The sequence below is a fragment of the Pararge aegeria genome, chromosome 16 (assembly GCF_905163445.1).
Source record: "Pararge aegeria chromosome 16, ilParAegt1.1, whole genome shotgun sequence".
In the NCBI taxonomy this organism is placed as follows: domain Eukaryota; kingdom Metazoa; phylum Arthropoda; class Insecta; order Lepidoptera; family Nymphalidae; genus Pararge; species Pararge aegeria.
The window spans coordinates 13,427,884-13,452,979 of record NC_053195.1 but is presented as its reverse complement, the minus strand read 5'-3'; the positions used below and the strand labels follow the sequence as shown (position 1 = coordinate 13,452,979).

At 34.9% G+C, this 25,096-nt stretch overlaps 1 protein-coding gene across 2 annotated transcripts in view; it reads right to left on the bottom strand.

The window, feature by feature from the left end:
* The window catches only part of LOC120630709 (cyclin-dependent kinase 14), a 149,396-nt gene that overhangs the window by 11,083 nt on the left and 113,217 nt on the right, over window positions 1-25,096 (bottom strand). For both annotated transcript variants that reach the window (XM_039899995.1, XM_039899996.1), the window contains exons 4-8: window positions 20,834-21,039; window positions 12,226-12,317; window positions 5,982-6,156; window positions 4,668-4,792; window positions 2,258-2,394 (exon numbers count right to left, since the gene is read on the bottom strand). In XM_039899995.1, coding sequence (XP_039755929.1) covers window positions 2,258-2,394; window positions 4,668-4,792; window positions 5,982-6,156; window positions 12,226-12,317; window positions 20,834-21,039 — 735 coding nt within the window. The remainder of the gene's footprint in view (window positions 1-2,257; window positions 2,395-4,667; window positions 4,793-5,981; window positions 6,157-12,225; window positions 12,318-20,833; window positions 21,040-25,096) is intronic.

Here is a 25,096-nt window from a genome sequence, read left to right as displayed (position 1 = left end):
ATAATGCTAAATGTTTTATAGTACGTGCTTTGGCAATATGTAACTTTGGCTCGGTATTACACTATAAATGTACTATTATTTTCTTATTTGAAAGCCCACAAGAACATTTAATCAACAGTAAACTTCCTGGATTTGGCCTTGCATTTGATATGACCGAGTTCAATCCCAGGCAAACATCTACAACTTTTCGGAGTTATGCTCATTTTAAGTACTTTACGGTAACGGTGAAGAAAAACATCGTGAGAACATCTGCAAGCAGAGAGTAAGCAATAATGTTCTCGAAGGCGTGTTAAGTCTACCGATCCGCACTTGGCCATCGTGGTGGACTACGGTCTTAACCCTTTTTATTTTGAGATAGACCCCTTTAGTGGCCCGGTAATTGGGTTATAAACATGACAATGAAATTTTCTCTAATATTTTTGTAGTGCTATCACTAAATTGTATAACTTCATCCGCGTTTATTTTTGTTTTTAAAGCATGTTTTTAAATGGTGTATTCTTATAAATAAAATCAAGTAAAGTTTGCTACGTTGGGTTCTTAAGGATCACCAATTGATTTGAAAATAAATTATAGCCTATGTTACTTTGCGATAGTTTAGCTTTCTTTTGGCAGAAATGGTTAAAATAGGTCCAATACTTTCGGCGCCTATTGGGGACAAACTAATAAACTTTCTTTTTTATCATATAAGTATTGTATAACAAGCATAGGTAAACTAACTCATAAGGAGACGGTAATACTATCAGTATACAGTATATCTTTATGAAGATTCGTTTTATTTTTTTAATAATATTTCTAAATCTCTGTTTGCTAGTAGGTTTCTTGAAACATCATGCATATACTAACAATATGTCTGATTTGCATGTTCAAAGCGCATTGGCACGATACCGCAATGAAGTCGATCAACTTCCTTGGCAGTACGCCTAGCGCGGTATTACATGGAAATACCTAAGTTTTAAGGGGCATATGAAAGTATGAGAACCTCTTTTTATTATAGTTAATATGTTAGCGCTATATTGGTGCCGATTCTGCACACAAATGTATAAACTAAACTCAAATGATAGGTCTAAAAGTAGTGTCGACGGAATCCATTGGAAAAGGATAGTACTATTTTAATATCAAATTAATTATGTTTAGAGATTATTATACAACATTGCACAAATGTATAAGGTAGGTTGAAAACTATTTATTTTTAAAATTTTACTTATAAGAGAGGTAGCCATAGTGGATAGAAATTCAGCTTTCTGGGAGACCACGTTTGATATTTTTCCGAGAAAAGACCTTTTGTGATAAATCAGGGTATAATCACAGGCTTTTTACGTGAAAGAGTAACAAATGTACCTTACAATCTTTAAAAAGTTCAGTTTGAATTAAACTTAAGCTTATAGACATTTCCTATTGAATATAAAAAATCTTCGTCTTTCGCCTAAGAGACCCTTGCGGTCTTGCGTGTCAAAAAATCCTCTTTATGTCCCTTCATATAATACTATTTTCTTCCAGAAATCTTTCTCCTTCCACGCTACACACCTTTGGAACTTACTACCAGAACATATTAGACACTGCCGGTGCAGTCTTTTAAACACAATGTAAAGGAGCACTATCAATCGTTGTCATAGTATATTTATCACTGTTTACTTATTATAGATATATATTTATATTTATATTATATATATATTTATTATATTATTTTTATGTATATATAGTATCTTCAAATTTTATTGTATTAGTATGTAGAATTTTGTTATTATTTAGATATATTAAATATCCTTAGTAGTTATTATGAAGTACCTATATTGTACCTTTATTTGACCTATTCCACAATTAAATCTTCTTACACATTCTGGGGTAGCTGGAAGAGATCTCTTATAGAGATAAGCTTTCCTTTGTACACTTCATCTATGTTCACAATCACAATTTATGGTACATAAATAATAAATAAATAAATAAAAATAAAGGATTACCTAAATGATAAAAAAGATAAGGTACGTGTCATTGTTCTAACCAGGTTACTTTTTAAATCGTTTTAAATGACAATGTGAGATACTGATAACAGAAAGAACACCCGGATAATTTTATTGTGAGCATCTTCTTAGACCAGGGCACGATAGGACTCCTCGTAGCTTTAGTTTTAATATTACGAATGTAGTTAACGCCATCATCTCCCTGTACTTCGCATCGAAAGTGCTATCTATGGGTCTATTAGAATAAAGGATATATTTGACTTTGACTTTCGCATTTATAATACTGGTAGGATACTAACCTGGCGGCCTGTACCATAACGTGACGACCTCGTGCGAGTACGTGTGGCTAGGAACAGATTTCGCCCGTGCGAGCCCGAAGTCCGCTAGTTTCAGTTCACCGTGCGAGCTTATTAATAAATTCTGTGGTTTTACGTCCCTGTATAGATAAAAAAAATATTACCATACCACGACGTAATCAACATAGCTTTTTTATTATGGCATAAATTGTAACAATTAAAAAAAATCAAATACAGGAGTCACAATTGGGAAAGAAATTTTATTTTAAATCAATGAATTTGACGGCCGACTGGCGCATTCGGCAGCGACCCTGCTTTCAGAGTCCAAGGCCGTGGGTTCGATTCCCACTACTGGAAAAATGTTTGTGTGATGAACATGAAGGTTTTTCAGTGTCTGGGTGCTTATCTGTATATTATAAGTATTTGTGTATTTTATTCATACAAATATTGATCAATCATCTTAGTACTTATAACGGCTATGTGTGTATTGTCCTAATAAAAAAAAAAAAAAATGTTTATGAAATAAATAACAAAAATAAAATAAAAAATATAATTTATGAATGCAAAGTGCCTATTTTAGGAACCTTTAACCGAACCCACTCTCCATAATAATACTATAATATAAGTTTTGCCAAGATTTATTTATTTTTTAGATCTACCTACACTTCATGTTTAATTCGATATCTTCCTCATTTTTGTCTGCCATTTTCGTATTGGATTTGTCATGATGATATAAATTTATGATACTATTGTAATATAAACGAATCAAGCGAAATCCTGTTTATGAATTCTATACACACAAACTTACTACATAAGACTTTTGATTACGTTGCAGAAACGGAATGCTTTTCTTCAACGTAGTCGGGTTAAATAGTTAAAAGCTTGAATACCCTTAACGAGTAAACTACGAGACAGCAAAATATCAATAAAAAGTGACTGTTATAAGGCCAAGGCCGAATTGCTAACCTTGGCCTTTGCTTACGGTGATTCCCCAAGTTTGGCATTCGTAGACGAAAATACCACACCTAACTCACGAATTATATATACCGCATAAACTATAAGGTAGGGCGGCAATAAAGGCAATAGTCTGCCTGGATAGAAAGCTTTGGCCGTTGCTAGTTACCACCCCACTGACAAAGACGTGCCGTCAAGCGATTTGGCGAAACCGATAACTTAATATAACTGCCATAATCAGAATCCAATACACCGCTTACTCATTTACCACCAGTATTGTATAGAAGCAGGCGTTACTTTGCGCAAATCCATGATGTATTAAGAAAATTAATATTAATTTGCTATACTCCGGGAAAAGCCTAGCCTAGTATAAATTATGAAACTTATATATTTATAGGTTTCATAATTTACCACCAGGTCGATTGCAGTCAAGGCAACATTTTAGAGGAATTCAAAAAAAGTATTTTCTTTAAAGAAAAAGAAAAAAAAAACAAGAAAAAGTTGAAAACTGAAAATCGATATTTTACTTGATACCAAAGTACTGAATTCATTGCTCAAAGTTTTGTGACTTGCATGTATCCTACAGATTCTCCATATTGCCGTTGCCATGCTGTCATAAATAGCTTTTGCCACTCGGAACCTCTGAGAGGAAGTCAACGACATATCATTCATCAAAATCTTGAATAGCAGCAGCTAAGTAACCGAACCTGAGCGATCGATCAAGTGAACTTGAAGTTCGTAGGAAAATATAATTACGCTTGAAAATCAAACTTCACTCTATTCAAATAGGAAAATTTCTATATGCTCTTTTGGATTGTTAATGAATATTTTATACATCATCGGTGAGGTTATAACGATATATATACATTTTTTTAATAAATAAATAAACATAATATGACAATACACACATCGCCACCTAGTCCCGAGGTAAGTCTAGCCTGTGTTATGGGTTCTAAGATAAATAAATAAATATTTATAATAGACAGATAAACACCCAGAAACTGAAAATGTTCATCACACAAACATTTTCCAATGGGAGTCGAACACATAGCCTTGGCCTCAGAAAACAGGGTCGCTGCCCACTGCGCCAATCGGTCGTTTAGTTATAATTTTTTTGGTTAACTTAAGAAAAAGAAAACTATGCTGTCTGGACAAGAGCTATGGATAGAAAATGCAAACCTTTACCGCGAATTAAATGTGTATAAATCTTTCACCACCTGGTTCGAATGTGTTTATTCACAAATGTCTTTGTCACTAGGCATAAAGTAAGAAAGTGACAAAACTTACGGATTTGCTATCAGACAGTTATCAAAAGTTGGTGAATAAGGCCCAAATATATATTTAATACCTATTGTTTGAAGAAAAAACGTTAATTGTAATAATGCTATCACTTACTGCAACATTAGTAGTTAGTATTATAAACAGTTAGTATAAATATATTTTTTATGTAGGTACGTACCTGTGTAAAACTCTTCTCCGATGACAGTAGGCGAGGCCTCGGAGAAGTTGAAACATGTACAGTCTTACGTTATGTCGGTTTAGCCCACCCGGGTGCCTTTCCATGTACTGTGACAGATCCGTGTCCTGTCGAGTAAAAAACAAATAAGATAATGGACAGAAAAAAACCGGGGATGGCAGAATATATTATCTGTGCCCAACGTACTCGTAAATTCATACGTAACAAATGGTAGTGCATCGATAGAGCACTTTACAGGTTTTGTTCTTTTTTAATTATTCAAGAAGCTATAAATGTGAAATTTCTACTAGAACGAGAAGCTTAGTATTTTTTTATTATTAATGGTATGGGTACAAAAATCAGATACGATCTCAATGAAAATGGTTCAGGAAGATAGGTCATCGATCGATCGTTTTGTTGGTGACGGGAGCGAGGGTTCGACTTTAGATGGCCTGTATAAGGCTACCCGAACACAGGTCAAGATAATTATTAATAATATTGACTGCGTGCGGGCAGCCTTACGAAGTTTTATCCGTACTATCATCGATCGTAGTAACCCACTAAGGCGTATGTACTACAAAATCAACCAAACATTACTTATGAATCACTAAGTTATGACAGCTGTTCAATCTGATGAAATCCTGGTACATTATTTTTTTATTTGAAAGCATTCGATACACAGCCGGATTACATAATTTCACGTGCTATTTGATAAATATCTAGGTGGAAATTTTAAAATTACAATAACGCATACACAATGAATACGCCCAAGTAGCATAAAATTAGCTTAAGTCTCTGTTCTTATTAAACAACGACGAAGTAAAATGGACGTAGTTTTGTGCAGCTTATATTTAATTATTATATAATAGATCCGCCAACAATGCAGTCTGACGAAGTGTAATCGAATTTGGGCTTTAAAAACAGGTAGATAAGTTTAGTTTTACTCTGAAGTTACATTACTATGATACTCAAAAGCCACCATACGATTGGCAGTGTAATATAATACGCGCACGCAGTACGCAGATGATGCTAATGCTTCTTTTGATTTTAGCTACTCGTATTAGTTGTTGCCAATGTCACGTGATATTAAAGATCCTCAAAGGGGATTGTTAAAAGACTATAGTGTTGATGTCTGTCTAAACTCAATGTGAACTAAACTCAATTGTCGGATCTAAAAGTTAAATCACTATATCATCAGGAAAAGGAAGACATTATATGTTACGTTTAGAGAATAGTGTATAACAGAATTGGTAACATAATTTTGATACTCCAGTCTGCTGTATGTAGTTGGTATATAACGAAAAAAAATGGACTCACCACAAATTCGAACACAAACGTCAACGTCTCCCTCGTATGCACAATGTCGTGCAATGTGACTATATTGGCGTGCTTCAGCTCTTTGAGCAGCGAAGCTTCTCTTATCGCCGTGAAGGGTGCACCTTCCTCTTCCTGCAGTCTGATCTCTTTTAATGCCACCACTTGCTGCGTTAAACTGTTGAAGAATAGACCAAATTTATTTTTATATCTCATGCCTAAAGCTTTTAAAATTCTAATCAAATTAAAATACTGGTTTAAAAATTTACAAGCGAATAATTACGATCATAAATTTTAAGATTGTTTCTAGATTATGCTTCACATGTGAATCTCTTATTGACGTGTGAAGTATAATCTAGAAAGATGATTAAACTTTGGTTTAAAATTTCTTAAATTACATTATTAACTAAAATCTTTTTATTACAACAGCTTGGCTCGCGTTATTGTAGATTAATATGGGCTGTCCTTTTCTTAAAGTCTTAATTTGATCTCTCGGCAACATTAAGTACTTTTACTGGAAAAAAAGTACCTAATGTTCCTCTCTGTACCTCAACATGCAAAATTTCAGTAAGATCGGTTGAATAGCTAAGGCGTAACAAACCAACAAACTCAAACTCGCATTTATTAAGTAAGGATTCCATAAGACATTATAAAACCATACACACTCGTGAATACACTTCATGCGACAGGATGCTACGTCACGGTAAACTCCTACTTACGAGTTGTGCTAAGTTCCAACACCAACTTCCTGATGGGAAGTTAATTATTCAACCTCAAGTATCGTAAACTAATTTGTTCGCTCGGTCGTGTGAAGCAAACTTAAGGGGAAATTACAAATTCACATTGAATTCATACAACCATACTAATACTATAATTGGGTTTTCGGAATTTTTTTTTTTGTTGCGATTAATGGAAAGATCATATATAAGTTTTATAACAAAACTATTTTTTTTTTTTCGTAATAATTCAAAAGTTATTTCAAAATAAAAATTAATTTTTGAATCCAGTACCGAAGACGCGCCGACAGCTTCTGAACAAACACGAGCGCGTGTGACGTCATAATGTTAGTTTTCACTCATTGCAGTTGATGTAGAAACAATAAGTACAGTGTTTTGATCTATTTAATTTTGTTGTCATTGTTAAATATTTAAATTTATATTGAAAATGTCGAACCTCAAAAGTTATCGTTCTTGTTTTGTACCATTATGTACTAATACTACAAAAACAACTCCTGACAAAATGTTTTTAAGCAGTGCACCGTGATAATCCCAAAAAAAATTTTTTTTTGTTGTGAAGATCATTTCGATGTAAGTATTTCTTAAATCCATTGTTATTAATTATTATTTATCTAAGTATACAAATCAATTAATTATTATACGCGTAAGTAGAGTTCAGTCAATACATTTTTTTAACTGGACTCCAAATCATAACCTTTAAAATCACAGAATTAAAAAAATATTTTATTCATAGTTTAAGTTCTTAAATAATGAATTCATATATCTTTATCTAATGATTGGGATTCAATTTAATATATTTATAATTTAATAACGTTCTAGGTTATGTGTTTGAATAGATAACATTTTTAGATTTTATTGCTGATAACATCAAACAACTTAAATTTAACTTAAATTTAAATTACCCGCGGAAGCTGCACAGTCATGGCACTGAACATCCTGAATTTTTCTTGACTTTTCATCAATAGTTAAAGTAACTGAATAAGCTTTACTCCGAACTCGGTGTTCTGGACAGACCCGTCCTTTTACAATACAAATATTTTTTTTACGACTTAGTTGAACATAACCTATAGCTTTGTCGCCATAACTCTCACGCGATGCTCTAAAATTTATGAAATAAATAATTATATTTAATATAATGGTGAATAAATACTTAAATATTTTTATTTATTATATTATTTTTTAACAGACTTACCTTTATGCCTTGGCACCTCGAACTTCAGCAGAATTAAACCGAACGTCATTTTTTTAAAAATTGGTTATCATAAAAATATCAACATCAGGAATATTATCAGACTTTGCCTTCATAAATCCATCACACATAGCTAATCGGAACCAACTAACAACTCGTTTTTTAGCAATAAATTTTCAATATTATTGTCTAGTCACGTATAAGCCGTAAACGTCGTACTGTTATTAAATAGCTACAACATTATGACGTCACAACTATGGTGACCAATCATGGCGCGTTTATAGTCACGTGATTTTTTTTTAAATTTGATCAATTTTTAATCTTAATATATATAAATCTCCTGTCACTATGTTTGTCCGCGATGGACTCCTAAACTACTTAACCGATTTTAAATTAAATTGGCACACCGTGAGCAGTCTGCTCCAACTTAAGAGATAGGATAGCTTAGATCTTTAATAATTATAGTCGCAATTTTATTTTATTGCAAATTATTTGTCTTTAATTAATTGACATGTGATACATATATATACTACTATACTCATTTAAGGCTAACGATACTGAATACTTTAAAAACAAAATCAAACGCAGACGAAGTCGCGGGCAACAGCTAGTTGTTTATAATTTATTGAAAAAAATTTTTTTTTTACATCAAATATCAATATTATTAATAACAACGTTTTAAAATACATAAAATAAATCAATATTTTTTTTTTTCAAAACCCCAATTCAGACAGTATGCCTATTTTTTTATTTCTTAATTATGTACCTACCTGAAACGGACATAAACTCCAGAGCGGGAAACAAAACCAAAATATTCTTATAATATAATACAGAAGAAGTCGCTAGCGACCGTTATTACTTATGATATTTTAATGACGACATTTCCCACCATGTTGGGCTTCCGACCTTTTCTATTTCCCATTTGAATAGGGCAAACAAGTTCGTAATTTTTTACCGCTTCTAAAAGTAAAAATTGTATCAAAGTGCTTATCTTTACTTTTTGTTATTACACCAACACTCGTATACTCTAGACGCTGTAACAGTTTGCCGCAGCAATTTGCAGCTTTCAATTAACCTTTGAGCGTACCAGTGGAGATGCTGTGCACTCACTATCGGAAAGATAAACTATTTGAGCTAAATACTTCGTGCTCAGATACTCACTTTAAAAGATGAAAAAACTTTTTTTTTTACCGTTGATTATGAAACGACTTTTATAGCAAACTAAAACATAAATGATAGATTAATTTAAAAGGAAAAACAGAATCATTTTGTTTTTCCTTTTGTAATATTTTATCAAAGGTATACGTTTCAACTATTGCAATTCAAGTAGTTTATAATAGTTAAACGTTTATGGTAAGGATATAAGGACATCACAAAAAAGGAATTCAAAACTTGCTCCTCAGGTCTTTTACCGTTCATCGTCGTGGCTCCATTTAATAGACCTTTATGTGATTGAGCACGTCCGGGGAAGTACTATGGCTTATTTCTAAGGCTAAGCAGCATTATCTCAAATATATATGGGCCCGATCTTCATTGAATATGTTTAAAGATAAACGACGTAACTTCTCAATTGAAAACCATCTTAATTTCTAAATTAATATGCCAAAACTGAAATAAAAGTCTGCCTTTAAATTTAAAGAAGAAATGTTCGTGTTGAACTTTAAGACAAAACAAGTGTATTAGTTCAGTAGACCGCATGTAAATAACACGTGTTCGTTACACTTCTGCATCTTTTAAATCTTATTAATTAGAATCCAGATATCTAACAGAGGATAAAAGCGAGAAAAGAGTGTTGCCACAAACAATTCAACGAACGCAACAATACACAACCAAACATTTCAGGAGGTCGATACGAAGCGAGTGATGCATAAAACAGATGACGAACTGGGCTAAAAGCGACCTGTTCTGCATATCGACCAAAGTCAAAGGATTAACAGAATGCATAATGCGTCAAGGTGTTTGGGAATTCGAACTTACGGGAACCTTGCTTATGCGATGGGATAATTGCAACCAGGAAACAGGTCATCGAATAAATAGTGAATAGCGTGATTTTTTGCTGTGATTTTTATTACATTTTTATAAAAAAAACGAAGAAAATCAAATAATGAATTAAAATCCACAATGGACTTCGAACGTACTTAGACAGAAACAATATTTTACACGTGTTGTTAACTGCGGTGTTTTCCACATTCTATATAGGATCTTAGCACAAGAATATAAAATTTTAATTAAACGCATAAGAGAATTCACTCAATTGGGCAGTAAATCAGATTTCCATTAAGTTTGAAGTCTTAATATTGTTTTAATTCTTTATTGCAATCTATTCAGTAAGGTAAAAGGCGACCTTAATGCCATGTGGAATTTTCTTCTTGTTTACCTGGTATTTGTGGAACATGTATTTTGTGGAACATGTACAAAATACATATTTGAAAATTTAATGTATGTTAACAAAAATATATCAAAATTTAAAAGAAAATGTGACTGCAATAATTTAAACGTTAGAAGCAAAAATAAACTTGTAGTGCAGTACACTAGACTACACAAAATAAGCAATTCATTTAAAGGAAATTGTATACAATTTTACAATAAATTACCGGTTGATATCTTGGGGATGTCACTAAAGAAGTTCAAAGTTTGTATTAAGCGAAAGCTTATAGAAAAGTCCTATTATAGTATAAAGGATTAAGTAAACGATAAAAAAGCTTGGGTGTAAACAATTGCTCTAACCAGGTTGCTTCTTAAATTTTTTTCTAATGACAATGTGAGATGGTGATAACAAAAAGAACACCCGGCTAAGTTTGTTGTGGGCTTCTTCTTAGACCAGGGCGCGATTGGAACCCTCGTAGCTTTAGTTTTAAGTTTACGATTGTAGTTATCGCCATCACTACTCACTGCTATGTACACATTTTGTTTACAATAACGCATCTAAAGTGCCATCTATGTGCCTATTTGAATAAAGGAATATTTTACTTTGACTTTGACTTTGTATTGCGTGTACGTGGTAGTAGGTACATTTTAATTTTAGAGGAAAAATAAATAAAAATAAACAAAAAATTTTAGCCTAAATACGGAATATAATTAGGTACATAATATTAATATTTATATATATATATTTATTTCACATTCTGAAGTTTATTAATCTTTGACTCCATAGAAATGCGAGGTAAAGGAAACGACGAGAACTTTTCTTATACTTTAAACTTTTTTATAATACAATTAAGTAACTTTTTCTCTTTTTCAATTTTCGAGAATATATATTCAACAGTGTTTATCTTGTTATTCATGATAATAAAATATATTAAGAGAAAAAACAAGTAGTCTGTTATCTGTCTTTTTGTATACGTTAATCAAGTATTTTGTATATTCAGATGTTGTGACATACAAGGTACATAGCTAATAAATGAGAGAATGTGTAAGTACAGGTAGCGACAATTTATCTAAATGTACATTTCAAAATCTGCGAAGGGAAATGTGAGGTTTGTTCAGCTTACATAATCCACAAAAGACATTGTGGAACTTCTCAAAGACATCGGCGACAATTTAGCGATTCGTACGTGCTCGTTAGCTCTACGAACCACATTTTCCTAGAATTTCAGCTCATGTAGAATTTCGAGTTTTGCTAGCACAAACATAGTGACCCAACTACTTTATATACCAACTGATTGAGTACTGGTACACAGATAACTAGAAAAGTCGAGGTGGCATTTTATTCAGTTAATGGTGATTCCAAAGAATTCAACCTGGGGTTTAAACACAAACTGCTAATAACCCTTCACAAAATATTTCCTTTCCCGAACCTGGGGCGTTAATAAAAACCGTCAGCTCCTTTATTGTAACGAGCATAAATTGCTTACCAAACATATTCCCCAATAAAATCGTAACCCGCGCTATACTTATTATTGCGGAGTTCCGGTGGCCATCCCTGGTCCTTATCACCAGTTTCGATTCACCAAATGGTGCTTTTCGAAAGCAAATGCCCAAGTTACTTAAAAAAATACTTAAATCGCTATAAGTGTCCCTATACCTAATATTTAAAGAGTTCCCTCAATTTCTCCAAGATCCTACAATAGATCATGAGCTGATGAAAATGGGACATACCCTTTCAAACAAAAAAAAGTTCGAACCAGTTGTTTATTAATGACATAAGATACATAAAAATAAAATAAATGAAAATATACAACCAAATTGTTAACCTCCTCCTTTTTTGTAAGTGTGTTAAAAATATAAGATGATGCATGACACATTTTTTACATTGCTGCGTGAAAGAAAGACACATTCTCTCATTCATATATTTAGTATGGATAGCAAGATTGATACTCACTTGCTATACCCCTTATAAACCGTAGCGTAGGAGCCCTCGCCGAGCTGCTCCAGTTTTATGTACGCCTCCGACTTCCCGAATGGAGAGTCGCCCTGGAGACAAAGAGAATGACCATCAATCAGTGTTCGCGGCAGGCGACAGGGATTTAGCGGGAACAATTTACGATGGTACCAACACTTTAATGTATGGAATACAAGTGGAGTGAAGTGGAGTGGAGTGGATTTTGTCTTGCTCGCTTCCACTAGCTGTTTAAATCAAATTAAAATAGATGAGACGTTTATTTTTCGAACCTTATAATTTTAAATGACAATGCGAGATGGAGATAACAAATAAAAAACGACCGACTAAGTCCCCAACTAAGACGTTGTGGGCTTCTTCTTAGACCAGGACGCGTTTAGAACCCTTGTAGCTTTAGTTTTAAGTTTACGAATATGGTTTTCGCCATCATATCACTAGCGAATACATCCGTTTTTTAATTAAAAAAAGTTAAATATCAAGTTCTTTTAGCTTTTAAGTTTACGAATGTAGCTGTCGCCATAATTTTACTACCATGTCCATTTTTTTTTGTTATGATATCTGCCCATAGAGACCACTTCTGATGTGTTCTTATCAAAAGTTCATTCTATGGGCATAGTTTTATAACGAAATACTCGAGTTTGACTTTATAACATAATATATTACGCAGAACATAGAACATGTGAGAAACTTATTACACGGCTTTTCACAGATTCGATGTAAATTTAAAAATGAAAGATGCAATAACTTATACTGAAACACAATATTTACACAACAATTTTACAGAAACAACTGCAAACGATTTTTATACGCAAATAAACAGACGAAAAAATATAAAGAATTGACTATAACAGCACGACGCGTTTTCACACGATTGACATGGCAGATAAAAATAACAAAAGCCATCGCGGCAGTTGATTGGCAGAATTGCGGGTTTTGCCTTTGATGTAAATGTAAGCAGACAATGTGGCCATTTTGTACGTAAGTGTTAAGTCGGAGATGGGTAGTCAAAGAAGTGAAATAGCTATAACATTTCCGTCTACCCACGTTTACTTTAACAACAACCATATAGTAAGAAAAGTCATGTAGAGATCCGACTAAGCAGGCTAGTCTTAAATATTTTCAAGCAATAAATGTTGCACCTAACGGTATATTATTATTAAAAAGTATTACAACTAACTTATTATATTGCCTCAAATTTTAACGTAGAACTTTATTGCCATTTTCCTACCCCCTTTTGGTGGTTGAATTTACGTACAACTTTTTCTACGTCACAGAACAGAATTAAGGACATACGGAAATCGTGTACACGGCTTATTTTGAAGTATCAAAAACCACTCCACTTTAGTATGGTTTCTCGAACAAAGGGTTAGCACTTCATACCATTTAGCAATTGGCAGTAGTTATTTTACCCTTTTATGTTCTAAGCGTTCACCACAAAATGGGAAAATGGGATAAAAATTTTGAGCTAGCAACATTCCGCGGGTGTAAAATGAGAAGTGCGCAGGACGTTTTCACTGTTTTTGGACAGAATGCACTGCATACAATAATACCTGAATGAGGATTCTGTATATTCTTAATTCAATGCCTACGCCCAAAGAAGATTAAATCAGTAACAAAGTTTTGTAATTAATGTGCGAGTAAGTTTTTTTTATTCCACTACAAGTTAACCTTTGACTGCAAACTCACCCGCTGGTAAGTGTTGATGCAGTATAAGATGGTAACGGGTTAACCTGTTAGGGGTTTTGCAATTATATTAAACCTAGACGCCCAGTGGCGTGCATAGAGGGTACGCACAGGGTATGCAGATGATTGAAAATGAAGAAAATCTCCAGTACGATTTATAAAAAACTTAAGGATAGGCATTGTAAGAGTTATAGAAAGCCTCTCCAGTAACAGTTATAAAAACTTAAGGGTAGGCTTTCTATAACTCTTACAATGCCTATCCTTAAGTTTTTTATAAATCGTACTGGAGATTTTCTTCATTTTCAATCATCTGCATACTATGTGCATACCCTGTATGCACGCCACTGCAGACGCCTAGTCAGTTTCTACGCTATATATTACAGGGACGCAAAATTGCTTAGTGTCACTTCTGTTTCGATAGGGTGGCAACTGCCAAAGCCACCCACCAGCCACCCACCATACCAGACCAGAGAAAATTCAGGAATTATTAATTCCCAAATTTTCCCTGCCGGGGATCGAACTCGGGACCTCCCACTTGAAACCACAGTGCGCCGAGGTCGTGGAAAGACAGTTAAAGCTATTTTGCTTTCGCTAAACATTGAATGAAAAACAATACCTCCTAAACAGTGGCGTGCACTTCATACATGCAAAAAAGCACTGCATACCCTAAAATTGAAATATAGCCCGTATTAGAGGAGGATTTTTTCCATTTTATGCAATTTTCCTGCTGTATGCATACCCTGGTAAGAAACCCAGTGCACGCCACTGCTCCTAAAGACGCAGCAAGGATTTGTAAACATGTAAAAGAAGTGTGAAATTATTATAACCAAAAAAAAAAAAAAGAGAAACAAAAAATGGATCGTAAAACAACTTTCTACGAATTTTGTACACAAAAAGAAGACGACCCTTTGTATCGCAACGTCTCTTTATCCTACTTATAGAGCACAATATAAATCACAAAATTCACGAGTGAGCTTTATACTTAACTTTTAGTACTGAGAAAACAAAGAGACCAATATAAAAGCAGTAGGTAAGTAATAACCCAAGCGAAAGCACTTTTATAAGTTTACTGTCGCGTAAAGAGTCGTATCTCTGCCGCGGTTCTTTATACCGATTAGCGAATGTTACGGAGTGCTTTTAGCTCCGGAATGTCGAGCTTTTGTTACCATAAATAGATTTCGAAGAGATATTTATTGGAGTCAGAAATGTTTTTGGTTAGTTCTAATGAAGTTTATGGATGTTCACGTGGTTAACGCTAACTAGTAACTAAATAGTGAAGGATAGAGGATAAACAAACAGACAAACACACTTTCGCGTTTATAATATTATAATAAGGATAACCATTAGGTGGGTACTTAAAGTAGGTCAGGTAGTAGCGCACGTCTACCCCAACGGCCATCGTCCTACCACAGACATGACCCGCCCACTGCCACTTCAACTTGCTTATCCTATGAGCTATGTCGGTGACCTTGGTTCTTCTACGGATTTCGTCGTTGCGAATTCTATCCCGAAGAGAGACTCCCAACATAGCTCGCCCAATAGCGCGCTGTGCGACTTTAAATTCGTGGATCAGGTCGACTGTCAGTGTCCCCGTCTCGGCTCCATATGTAATTACTTGAAATATTTCAGCTGGTCTTTGACAAATAGTTCATTTCACATATAAGATCCTCAGTGAACTCTCAAGATTAAAAATTGATATCGCATTAAAACCCGAGCGAAACTTCGTGGTTCATAAGTTTATTGTCGCATAAAGGGTCGCATTCGCATTTCGCAACGGTTCTTTATACCGATTAGCGAATGTACTGAGTGCTTACATAACTTATTTGTTAATAGCGTACTAGGCTACTGTATAGTGCTTGAAACAGTAAACTAAAAATTTGCTAAGAAATTCTAGTCTCGGCACTATAAGCTAGCGTACTATCGAAGTAGAGGTTGTTTGTAGCGATTAAGGGTGATCGGGAAGTGCTCTTAGCAGTCTAAGCTAGGACGGGATTGTTTTTTTATATTGAAACTGTTTTATGTAGAAGATAGGATAAAGATTTTAATTCCTTCTCTGTGGATTTTATAACCGGCCAGGTCATAAAAACTTAATTGTTACGACGATAAGAAACTAATCTTATCAAATAAATTGTTTAATTTTTCGGTTTCAGTTAAATTATAAATATTTTAGGTTAAGGTTAAGTTTCATAGTTAGGTTTCATATAAATGCGAAAGTTACGATGGATGTTTTAATTGATCCAGAACGGCTGAACAGATCAGGTTTAACTATTTCCGCCATATCTGGTATAATCAATAATATAATAGAATATATATATATATTTATTTCCTATGACTAACTAGGTAGTTATCATTTTTAGTAGCCATGTAGTAATTTTCGATTTAGCTAGGTAGCTAAAACGAAAATTACTAAATGGCTACTGCAAATGAGAATGATCAAACGGAAGAGTTCATTCAATCGAATATATGACATCCATAGCCATCCTGTAGTACGTATCTATAATATAGAAAAACACACACTCACACACACACACAATTATTATTTTTGCCGAAACTTTAAATACATCTGAATGAGGTTGGAGATAGAGGACAGAACTGCTCAGCGGACAGCAGCCCTCATTTAAGGCATAGCGATACTGAATACTTTAGTTATTTTTTTAAACTACAACTAAATTAAACGCCACATCAAAAACAAAATCAAACGCAGACGAAGTCGGGGGCAACAGCTAGTAACTCAATATTTTATTTAAATTAAGTTTAAAAATTTTGACTATACAATGGATTATTATTGTCACTAAACAATATTCATTGTAAAGTCAACATCTCTCAGAATAAGAAGGGTTTAGGTCGTAAGTCTATCACGCTGTCTAAGTGCGGATTGGTAGACTTCACACGATGTTGAGAACATTACGGAGAACTCTCAGGCATGCAGGTTTTAACACGATGTTTTCCTGCGCATTTTAAAGCAAATGATATTTAAATTGCTTAGATTAAAAACCCACACAACTCCGAAAAGACAGTGGTGCGTGCCGAACTCGAACACGGTCTCGCAAGAAAGGAAAGCACTAGGCTATCAATTACCATACATGTTGTTGGAAAAAGAAAACCTCTTGCGTAGATAGATCACTGTGCGTGCGAGTCGCGTTATCTCCAACCATCAGTTAGTTCCCAGTCAACGCCGTTTCGCTTTCTTCGCCCGCCAGCGCCTGTCTAAATATTTGACTTAAACTAATGTGATACGGTTTGCTACGGCGCGCGGTCTCAGGCGCCCGCGATGTTTGTACGGAGTTACTCTCGCGTTTTCTTGATAAATATTTTAGTTAGCTATCGTGCCTATTAGCTATCAGAAGCTCGCGGGTACTAAGTTAATATTATCATACACGGACCGTTTAATTTCCAGGCCAAGAGTAATTTGTTTTTATAAACAGCTGTTATTGTAACCCACTTCAGAGAATTTGTTTTTATATGTTGTAAGTAGTTAATATTACCCATGTAAGGCCTTCAAATAACAGGGCCCCGGTGCGTTGTTTTAAGTTCTTGGTGGGCTTTAATTATCATTATCACATGTTATTGACAATAACCAGTACCGACGGCTCACCGTGCTTCGGATTGTGGGTAGTGAATCGTGGACCACAAATTTCCTAACTTCGGGCTGGCACTGTAAGCCGCATTGTTGCAATACTTCAATTCGGTCTGAAGGGCGTGGATGCCGGTGTAATTACATCCACATGAGGCTTAGCAGCTACGCCTCAAATTTATGGACACAGGACGACACGTTGCAGGACGTGGTCTTTGCTTGCCCTGCAAAGTTTTGCTATGTTCATAGGCGATGGTTTTCCAATTACCATTGTTTTCCCCTTGGCCATTCCCTTGGTCCGTCATTTTAAATTATTAAAAAAAAAACCGGAATAAAATCCGTGATCCGTAGTTGAATATGCTCTAAAAAAAAAAACAAAGCCATTAAAATGGAATTAACGTCGTAGATAGTGAAACATCTACGAAACATCCTAATAACTCGAGTTCTTCCCACGAGAATAAACGGCAAAGAGTTTTCAATCGAAAAAAAAACTTGTAAAAATGCATGACATAGCTCAGGTATTCCCAATAATTAGCACACAATGCATAATGGTTACATTCGTACTGTTTCACTTTTCGACCCTCGGTCAGGGTTGCCAGCTCCTTAATAAATATGTTTTTTTTATTAACACAAAGGTTTAATGCGACGCAGAGACGAGAGAAAAGCGGAGATGTGTTTTCAACCACCAGAAGAAATTCGTTATCACTTCCACGCTCAGCTTTAGAGTGTACTATTAAGCGGAGATATATATTGCATAGCGCGATCGATGCGGGAGTGCCCCGCCAAGATAAGGTTAATTTTTTTTTTATATTTAGCTACAAATTTACATCGCCAAGTTTCGGTCAAGTATGTAGTATGTAGTAGGCTCTATAATTTTTCGACGTTGTTTATCGTAAAATATAATATGCAATCTTGGGAAAACAGAAATACACATAAATGAAATGATTATATTATTGAGAAGTCACTAGGAAAAGTGCAAAACTTTATTCACTTCAAGATCAGAAAGAAAGAAATTGTCGTATTTTATTATAATACCGCGACGTTGACAACCCTACTTATATTCTACAATCAGAGATTTCATTGTCTCTACACCGTTTATGCGGTTTTAATAAGACACTTCGCACCTTATAAGGCTTTTGTATGCTATAGCAATGTCACGGGGGTTTCTTCAAATGCAAATTTCTTTTAGAACACGTAAGTGACGGTCTTCAGCCCTTTGGATATTCAACGTAAGTTTTAACGGACATTTGTGATGGGGTTCAAGGAATTGGATTTTACTGTGTCAAGGAATCTATATTAAGACTCATAGAATTTATATCAGTACCCTATAGTACTGATACGATAAAAAGCTCTTTTCATTGTATAGGACCTATTATTATTAAAACATACTGAACGATAATAGGGAAACGTCTTTTTTATGCAAAAAAAACCTCGCGGATTGAAAATTAGATAGTTTTGCGAAATCCGTCACTATTTGAGGTAAGTATTCATTAGAGGGCACATAAATGTTTGTTGTTCTAAAATTTCGGTTTAAAATTTGAGTAAGGTACCAATTCAACTCAGGTTCAATTAACAGCCCATTTGCAATCGTATCATCTCTATGTTTATCGCAAAGACATTATTTGTCTACATAACCTGCGACGTATACTATACAGATAGAGTAAGAGCTACGCTCTGAGTATCTCTACGTTCTCCAATCAGAAATAAAAACTTGTAGTACCGTGAAAAAAACGCCAAGCCTATGGTCACACGCAGAAATACTGCGGTACAGAGTCCAGTTTTTTAAAATGCACAGGCAATATCTGGGACAGGCTTTTACAGGAACTATGTGTTATTTGCACCGCTGTTACATATTTACGGGCTCAATAGTCTTAAAAATTGTCTCCCATCCATCAAAGTCTGTATTTCTTTCTTTTTGTATTCAGGCTCAGTGCAAGCTATCAAATGAACCTGGCCCGCCATTATTCTTCGTGAATACTTTGGTCCTTTAAGAATGTCCGACGGCACCGACCTGCCTTCCTAAGTAATGCGCGAACATTTCAACGCAGATTTATAATATTAATGGACGCCAACGTTTGCCACGTAAAAAGAGGAAATAGCCACCATTGTTATCAGTTACGCTGACAATAGGAGGGCTCTACCTATACTCGATAGACTATATTATATAGTAGTATGTATTTACGTTTTTATGTATAGCTTCTGCTTTATGTACTTGTGATGTCATGTATGTAGACACCATTATCACGTGTTTCTAACGCAAAAACTTAATGGCGAAAAGTTAAATTACCGATCCGTTTCTGGTGGAGGTTTCGGCATCTTTGTAAGTCAAGTGGTAACTAGCCATAGTTAACACCCGACTTACAAAGATGTGCCGCCGCGCGTTCCAGTACAATGTCACGTCAAAACTGATTATTTTATTTATTTATTCACTTTATTGCACAACCAAAAAAGAAAAACGGTTTACAAACGGCGGAATTAATGCAATTAGGGGTGAGAATGAGATGAAAAAACAGGTTCGCCCATTACTATCTTAGACAGCTTCATCACTTATCATCAGGTGGGATTGCAGTCAAGGGCATTTAGAGGAATAAAAGGAAGCTTATAATTAAGTTTTACGAACCTACCTTTAGTTCGGAATGGAATCAGGGGTTATATTCTAAGCGTTTGAGATTCAGCTTCACAGCAATATATATGTATTTAGAAAGTTAAGACAAGGCATCCTAGACACTAATGTATGAAAACTAAATTTGTTAGGTGGCTTATCTTTACATAATATACAACACAGGGGGACCCCCTGTTTGTAATCTAGATGTTTTAAACAACGCAACGGATTTTAATACAGTTTTCAGTAATAAAGGGAGTGATTCAAGGGAAGGTGTATATGCAGTATATATGCATGTATTGAACAAAAAAGGTCAAGAAATTTAACCATTTGTGAAGTGGTGTGAGTTTTTTGGCCATATCTCAAGGAACGAGGGGTCGATCGATTGAACGATTGGTGGCGCATGGACATGTTGAAGGAAAAAATAAAGCGATCACCTACTAAATGGACGGATACGGTGAAATTGTTGACCCTGATCACAGGTGGAATGCTTCCATAACGCTACCAACCGCCAAATGCGGAGAAGTACCCCGCGATCAAACGAAGCCTAAAAAAACCATGTCATTCATCACGGCAGTAACGACCATTCTGTTAAGAGTGCACGACTAAAAAGAATAATGTGATCTAGTAATAAACATATTTTTTTGCTCTTAAATTGCAAACTGCCACATGCCGTAGTAGTATTACAAAGGTACAATACGCTCTTTATAAGAAACTGTTGATGAACTCACCCCAAAGGCACTGAACCGTTTCGTTCGTCTGCTAGAGTGGTCGTGTGGCCCTAGAAACGCTTCGGACTTGGGCCTCGGCGGCCGCTTGGGCCTCATAATCACCCTCGCGTCTTCCCTCGCACCCTCGTCTAGTAGTTTGGAGTCTGAAGATACTGACAGCTGTCTCCTGACGCGATACTCGCCGTTACCGCCACCCCCGCTCCATTCTGTAACAACATACAAAAATACTCGTAAATATATCACTCAGACAAATTTTTGAAACATAAAATTGACTTTTTTAAATCGCTAGTTTTAGTACAGCTTTTTGTGACAGAGCTCGTCCGGGGATGTATCGCTTATTTCTAACGCTAAGCAGCATTTTTACAATGCTGTTTTCGGGTTTTAAGGGCGTGGTTGCCAGTATAATTACAGGCACTTAACACGTACGACTAAAATTTATGGGCATGTTGCAGAACGTGCTCCTTGCATGCCCTGTGAAATGTTGCTCTGTTTTAGGATAGTTTTCTACTTGTTATCACGGTGGGCCATCTGCTTTGTCCGTCAATATAGCTAGGAATATCGTTTACGTCAACTCTTTAAAAAATATACGAATAGGGTTTTTTGTGAATTTTAAACCTTAATGACTGTATGAATTTGTTTATGTCATATTAAATATTATATTATAATATTTTAAATATTATATTATAATATTTTAAATATTATATTATAATATTTAATATGACATACAAGACAAATTCATAAAACACAAACTCGACTTCTTTAGAAAACTAGAAATATCTTATACGTCTACTGTTCAAGCAAGGTAACAATAAATCTTTTATTTGAGAAATAAAACAATACATAGGAAACAACATATAAAGTACAAGCTACACAAAAAAATATCGATGTGAACATAAACAATAAAAAAGAAACTTAAAATTAGGTAACTAAATAAATTAAAATATAAGGTTTATGTGGTGAGTTTTAAACTTAAATGTCCACACCAAGGTGCCAAACTTTCGTTCTTTGTGGTGTTCAAATTAACGTACTGCATCCTTGGATCAAACCAAGGACGTCTTGTGATCAGTGGCGTGCACAGGAATTTGGACCAGGGTAAGCATAAAGCTGCCAGTTATATGAAAATATTGGGTTGGGTAGCGCTTTTGTGCATGTATGAATTGCACGCCACAGCTTGCGATTGATCGTAAATTAGTACGCAACGGCGAACGCGTTCTAGACGCGTTAGTTTGGACTTCGATTTATTTTGTTGCTTCAGCTTTACTTAAACCATATTTGCCTTAGTAATAAGGCATAACGTCGGAATAGAAATGCAGCGTTTTTCACGCTCTGACATTTTAGACTGCTGTTGAAGTGTGACAAAACACTGCGTAATTATTAAAACGTTTACCTTGTTTATTTGACGGACGCGTTTGTTTGGACCTCGCTTTACTTAGTTTATTGCGATGCGCCTTGGGCACCTTTATTAAATTTAATGTATTTTCCCGCAGATAACAAAGCCACGGGCATCTACTACCCCTATTTCTTAATAACTTTAAGAGCATCCCCGAAGACGCCGAACACTTAGTAATATTAGATTTTTTTATTTTCTAAAGTCGCATCGCTTACTAACTCAATGTAAACATTTCCCTTAAGTCAAGCGTTATGATTTTTACACAACGTTAAGCAAATGAACTTTGCGTATTTCGGAGCAGTGAAATTAATTCATATTCTTTTATGTATGAGTATGGATGAAATCTGCCACGTCTGTTTTTTTTTATTCCACAACAAGTTGAAGTCTCTTGAACGAAATCTTACCTGGTACACTACCAGTGATGATGCAGTCTAAGGTGTTTATGGACTAAGCTGTTAGGATTATGTGAAAGGTCCCAGGTTCGATACGGAAATTTAAAAATTCATAATTTTTGAATTTTCTCTGTCCTGGTGTGGAGGTTGGCCTCTGCCGTAGCTAGTTACCACCCCAGCGACAAAGACGTACCGCTAAGCGATTTAGCATTCCGGTACGATGACGCATAGAAACCGATTAGGAGCATGGGTTTAATATTACCGCCATATCCCTAGCTAGTTAGCTCGATACCAACTTAAGACTGCATGACCGACAGGTAAGATTGCAGTTAAAACTTGTAGTGAAATAAAAAATTTAAAAAATGTTCGACAACGAATTACACATAGAAAAAAAGTTATGCGTGTGCAGCGTCCCTCTTTTTCAAGTCGGTTAAAACTCAGAACCCATAAACCACGGTAAAACTCGACACTACATAAATGACCGGAAACAACTCTTACTTTCCTTTATAGTCGATAGCATAATCGATTCACGACAATGGGGCGAGACGATTATGAAAGAAGCTATTTTTCCCGCCGTCAATATTTCCGCACTGGAGGGCACTCTGAAGGCGTCACAAAGGCGTTACGGGCTCGGTGTAAACACGATGCGAATAAATCATCGAGCGAAATCGGTTATATCATACAAATCGATTATGAAGACGATCGATCACGTCGGATGGAAGCGGGATAAAGGAGGCGCGAAATTCGTTGATTTATACTACCTACTTACCTACCAACCCAAAGATTTATATTTTTGTCGTTTGTTTATCTGAAAGCGTTGGGCGTGATGAGCAATAGGAAACTAATTTTAAAGTAGCAAGTAATAAATCATTCGGTTGCACACCGATAATCATGAATCACGAAATGCTGTATTTTTGAAGTTATACTTCTTTTGGCGCGTTAGGGAAAAATGGTGAGAGCAAATTTTTACGATGCGCGCGCACACCGTCACCAAAAACCGACACCATGAAGTTAGCGATAGTCAACATTTTAGTTATTCTAAAAAAGGTTTGACAGTTGACTTTCAATAATTCAAACAATACCTTTTTTCTATTGTTAGTGTAGTTTTTTCTACAAACGTAGAATAAAGTGAAAGATAAAATTTTTAAAAATATTGATATCTTGTAGAAAAAGTATAACTTCTAACGCGTGGACAATAAGTACACACACGATTTTTTTTTTAATTAGTTATTATATTCTCGTTCTTAATTCATGTGTTGTCTTAAAGTGAAAAACTGTTTATTCGTGTTAAACGATTGATGGTAAGGGAAAAACATGGGTTCTGTCTCTGAGACTTATCGGTGAAACCGAAAAAATAATAGTTTTCATTGATATTCTACATTCTTAAAATGTTTACGTTTACTGAGGAAATTCCTGAATATCTTCTTCAGAGATATTCGGCCGAGGATAAGTTACAAAGATTTTTAGTTAATTGTAATCACATAAATAACCTAATCAACCTAAAAGGAGATGTTTAGATACTTTCACGAACACCTTTCTAGCACAAAACTAGGTCACAAGGTTATTTGTTGCACCTGATAACTCCCAAATACACGAAGCTACAATTTATAATGATTCCTGCAAACGTGCGCGAATTTTTAGCTACTTTTTCAGAAACATTTTTACCGATATATTCCAATATAAACGGCTTTCGAAGCAGATTAACTGCAAACATTTGTTAACAACATATGCGTCCCTTTATATTACAAACATACATACAAATATCTAGCTTCCTTATGTTATTGTTCGAAAAAACTATAAAAGTAGTTGATGGATAGTTTTTAATTTATTACACGTTTTTTAAAAGTTGCGTCTTTGTATAAAATTTTTAACTCTTAATACCCACCGGGCAGTTGCGAGCATACAGGGTATGCACAGGGTATGCACGAAGTCTGCCGCAACATTAAATGAGAAAAATCTCCATTCTGAGTTATAAAATACTTAAGGATAGTCATTGTAAGAGTTATAAAAAGCATATCCTTAAGTTTTTATAACTCGTACTGGAGATTTTCTTCGTTATATATAATCTGAATACCCTGTGCAAACCCTCTATGCACGCCACTGCCACCTGGGTACAGCACCTATATTATAGAGTCAGTATTTTTATTTATCGGTTACATACTAGATATACCTAATGAAATAAGTAAACTTGTATGAACAATGTCATATTAAAAGCACAACCTAGTAAATAAACCTAGATCTGCATAATATACGCTTTAAAATATTTTTGTTTGTTGAATGAGCTACTAAAGTACCCTTCTTGAGGTTGCACACCTCAGCGTGAATAACTTTTTACCCTTAGACTGTTTGATCTGAAGTACCTACAAAGCTTTTATGTCGGTACTTTTCAATAGTAAAGTATTCAGGACCAGTGCAAATTATTACTCAGAATATATTTTGAATAACTTTTGGTGATTCAAAAGAATATACTTAATTATGTAT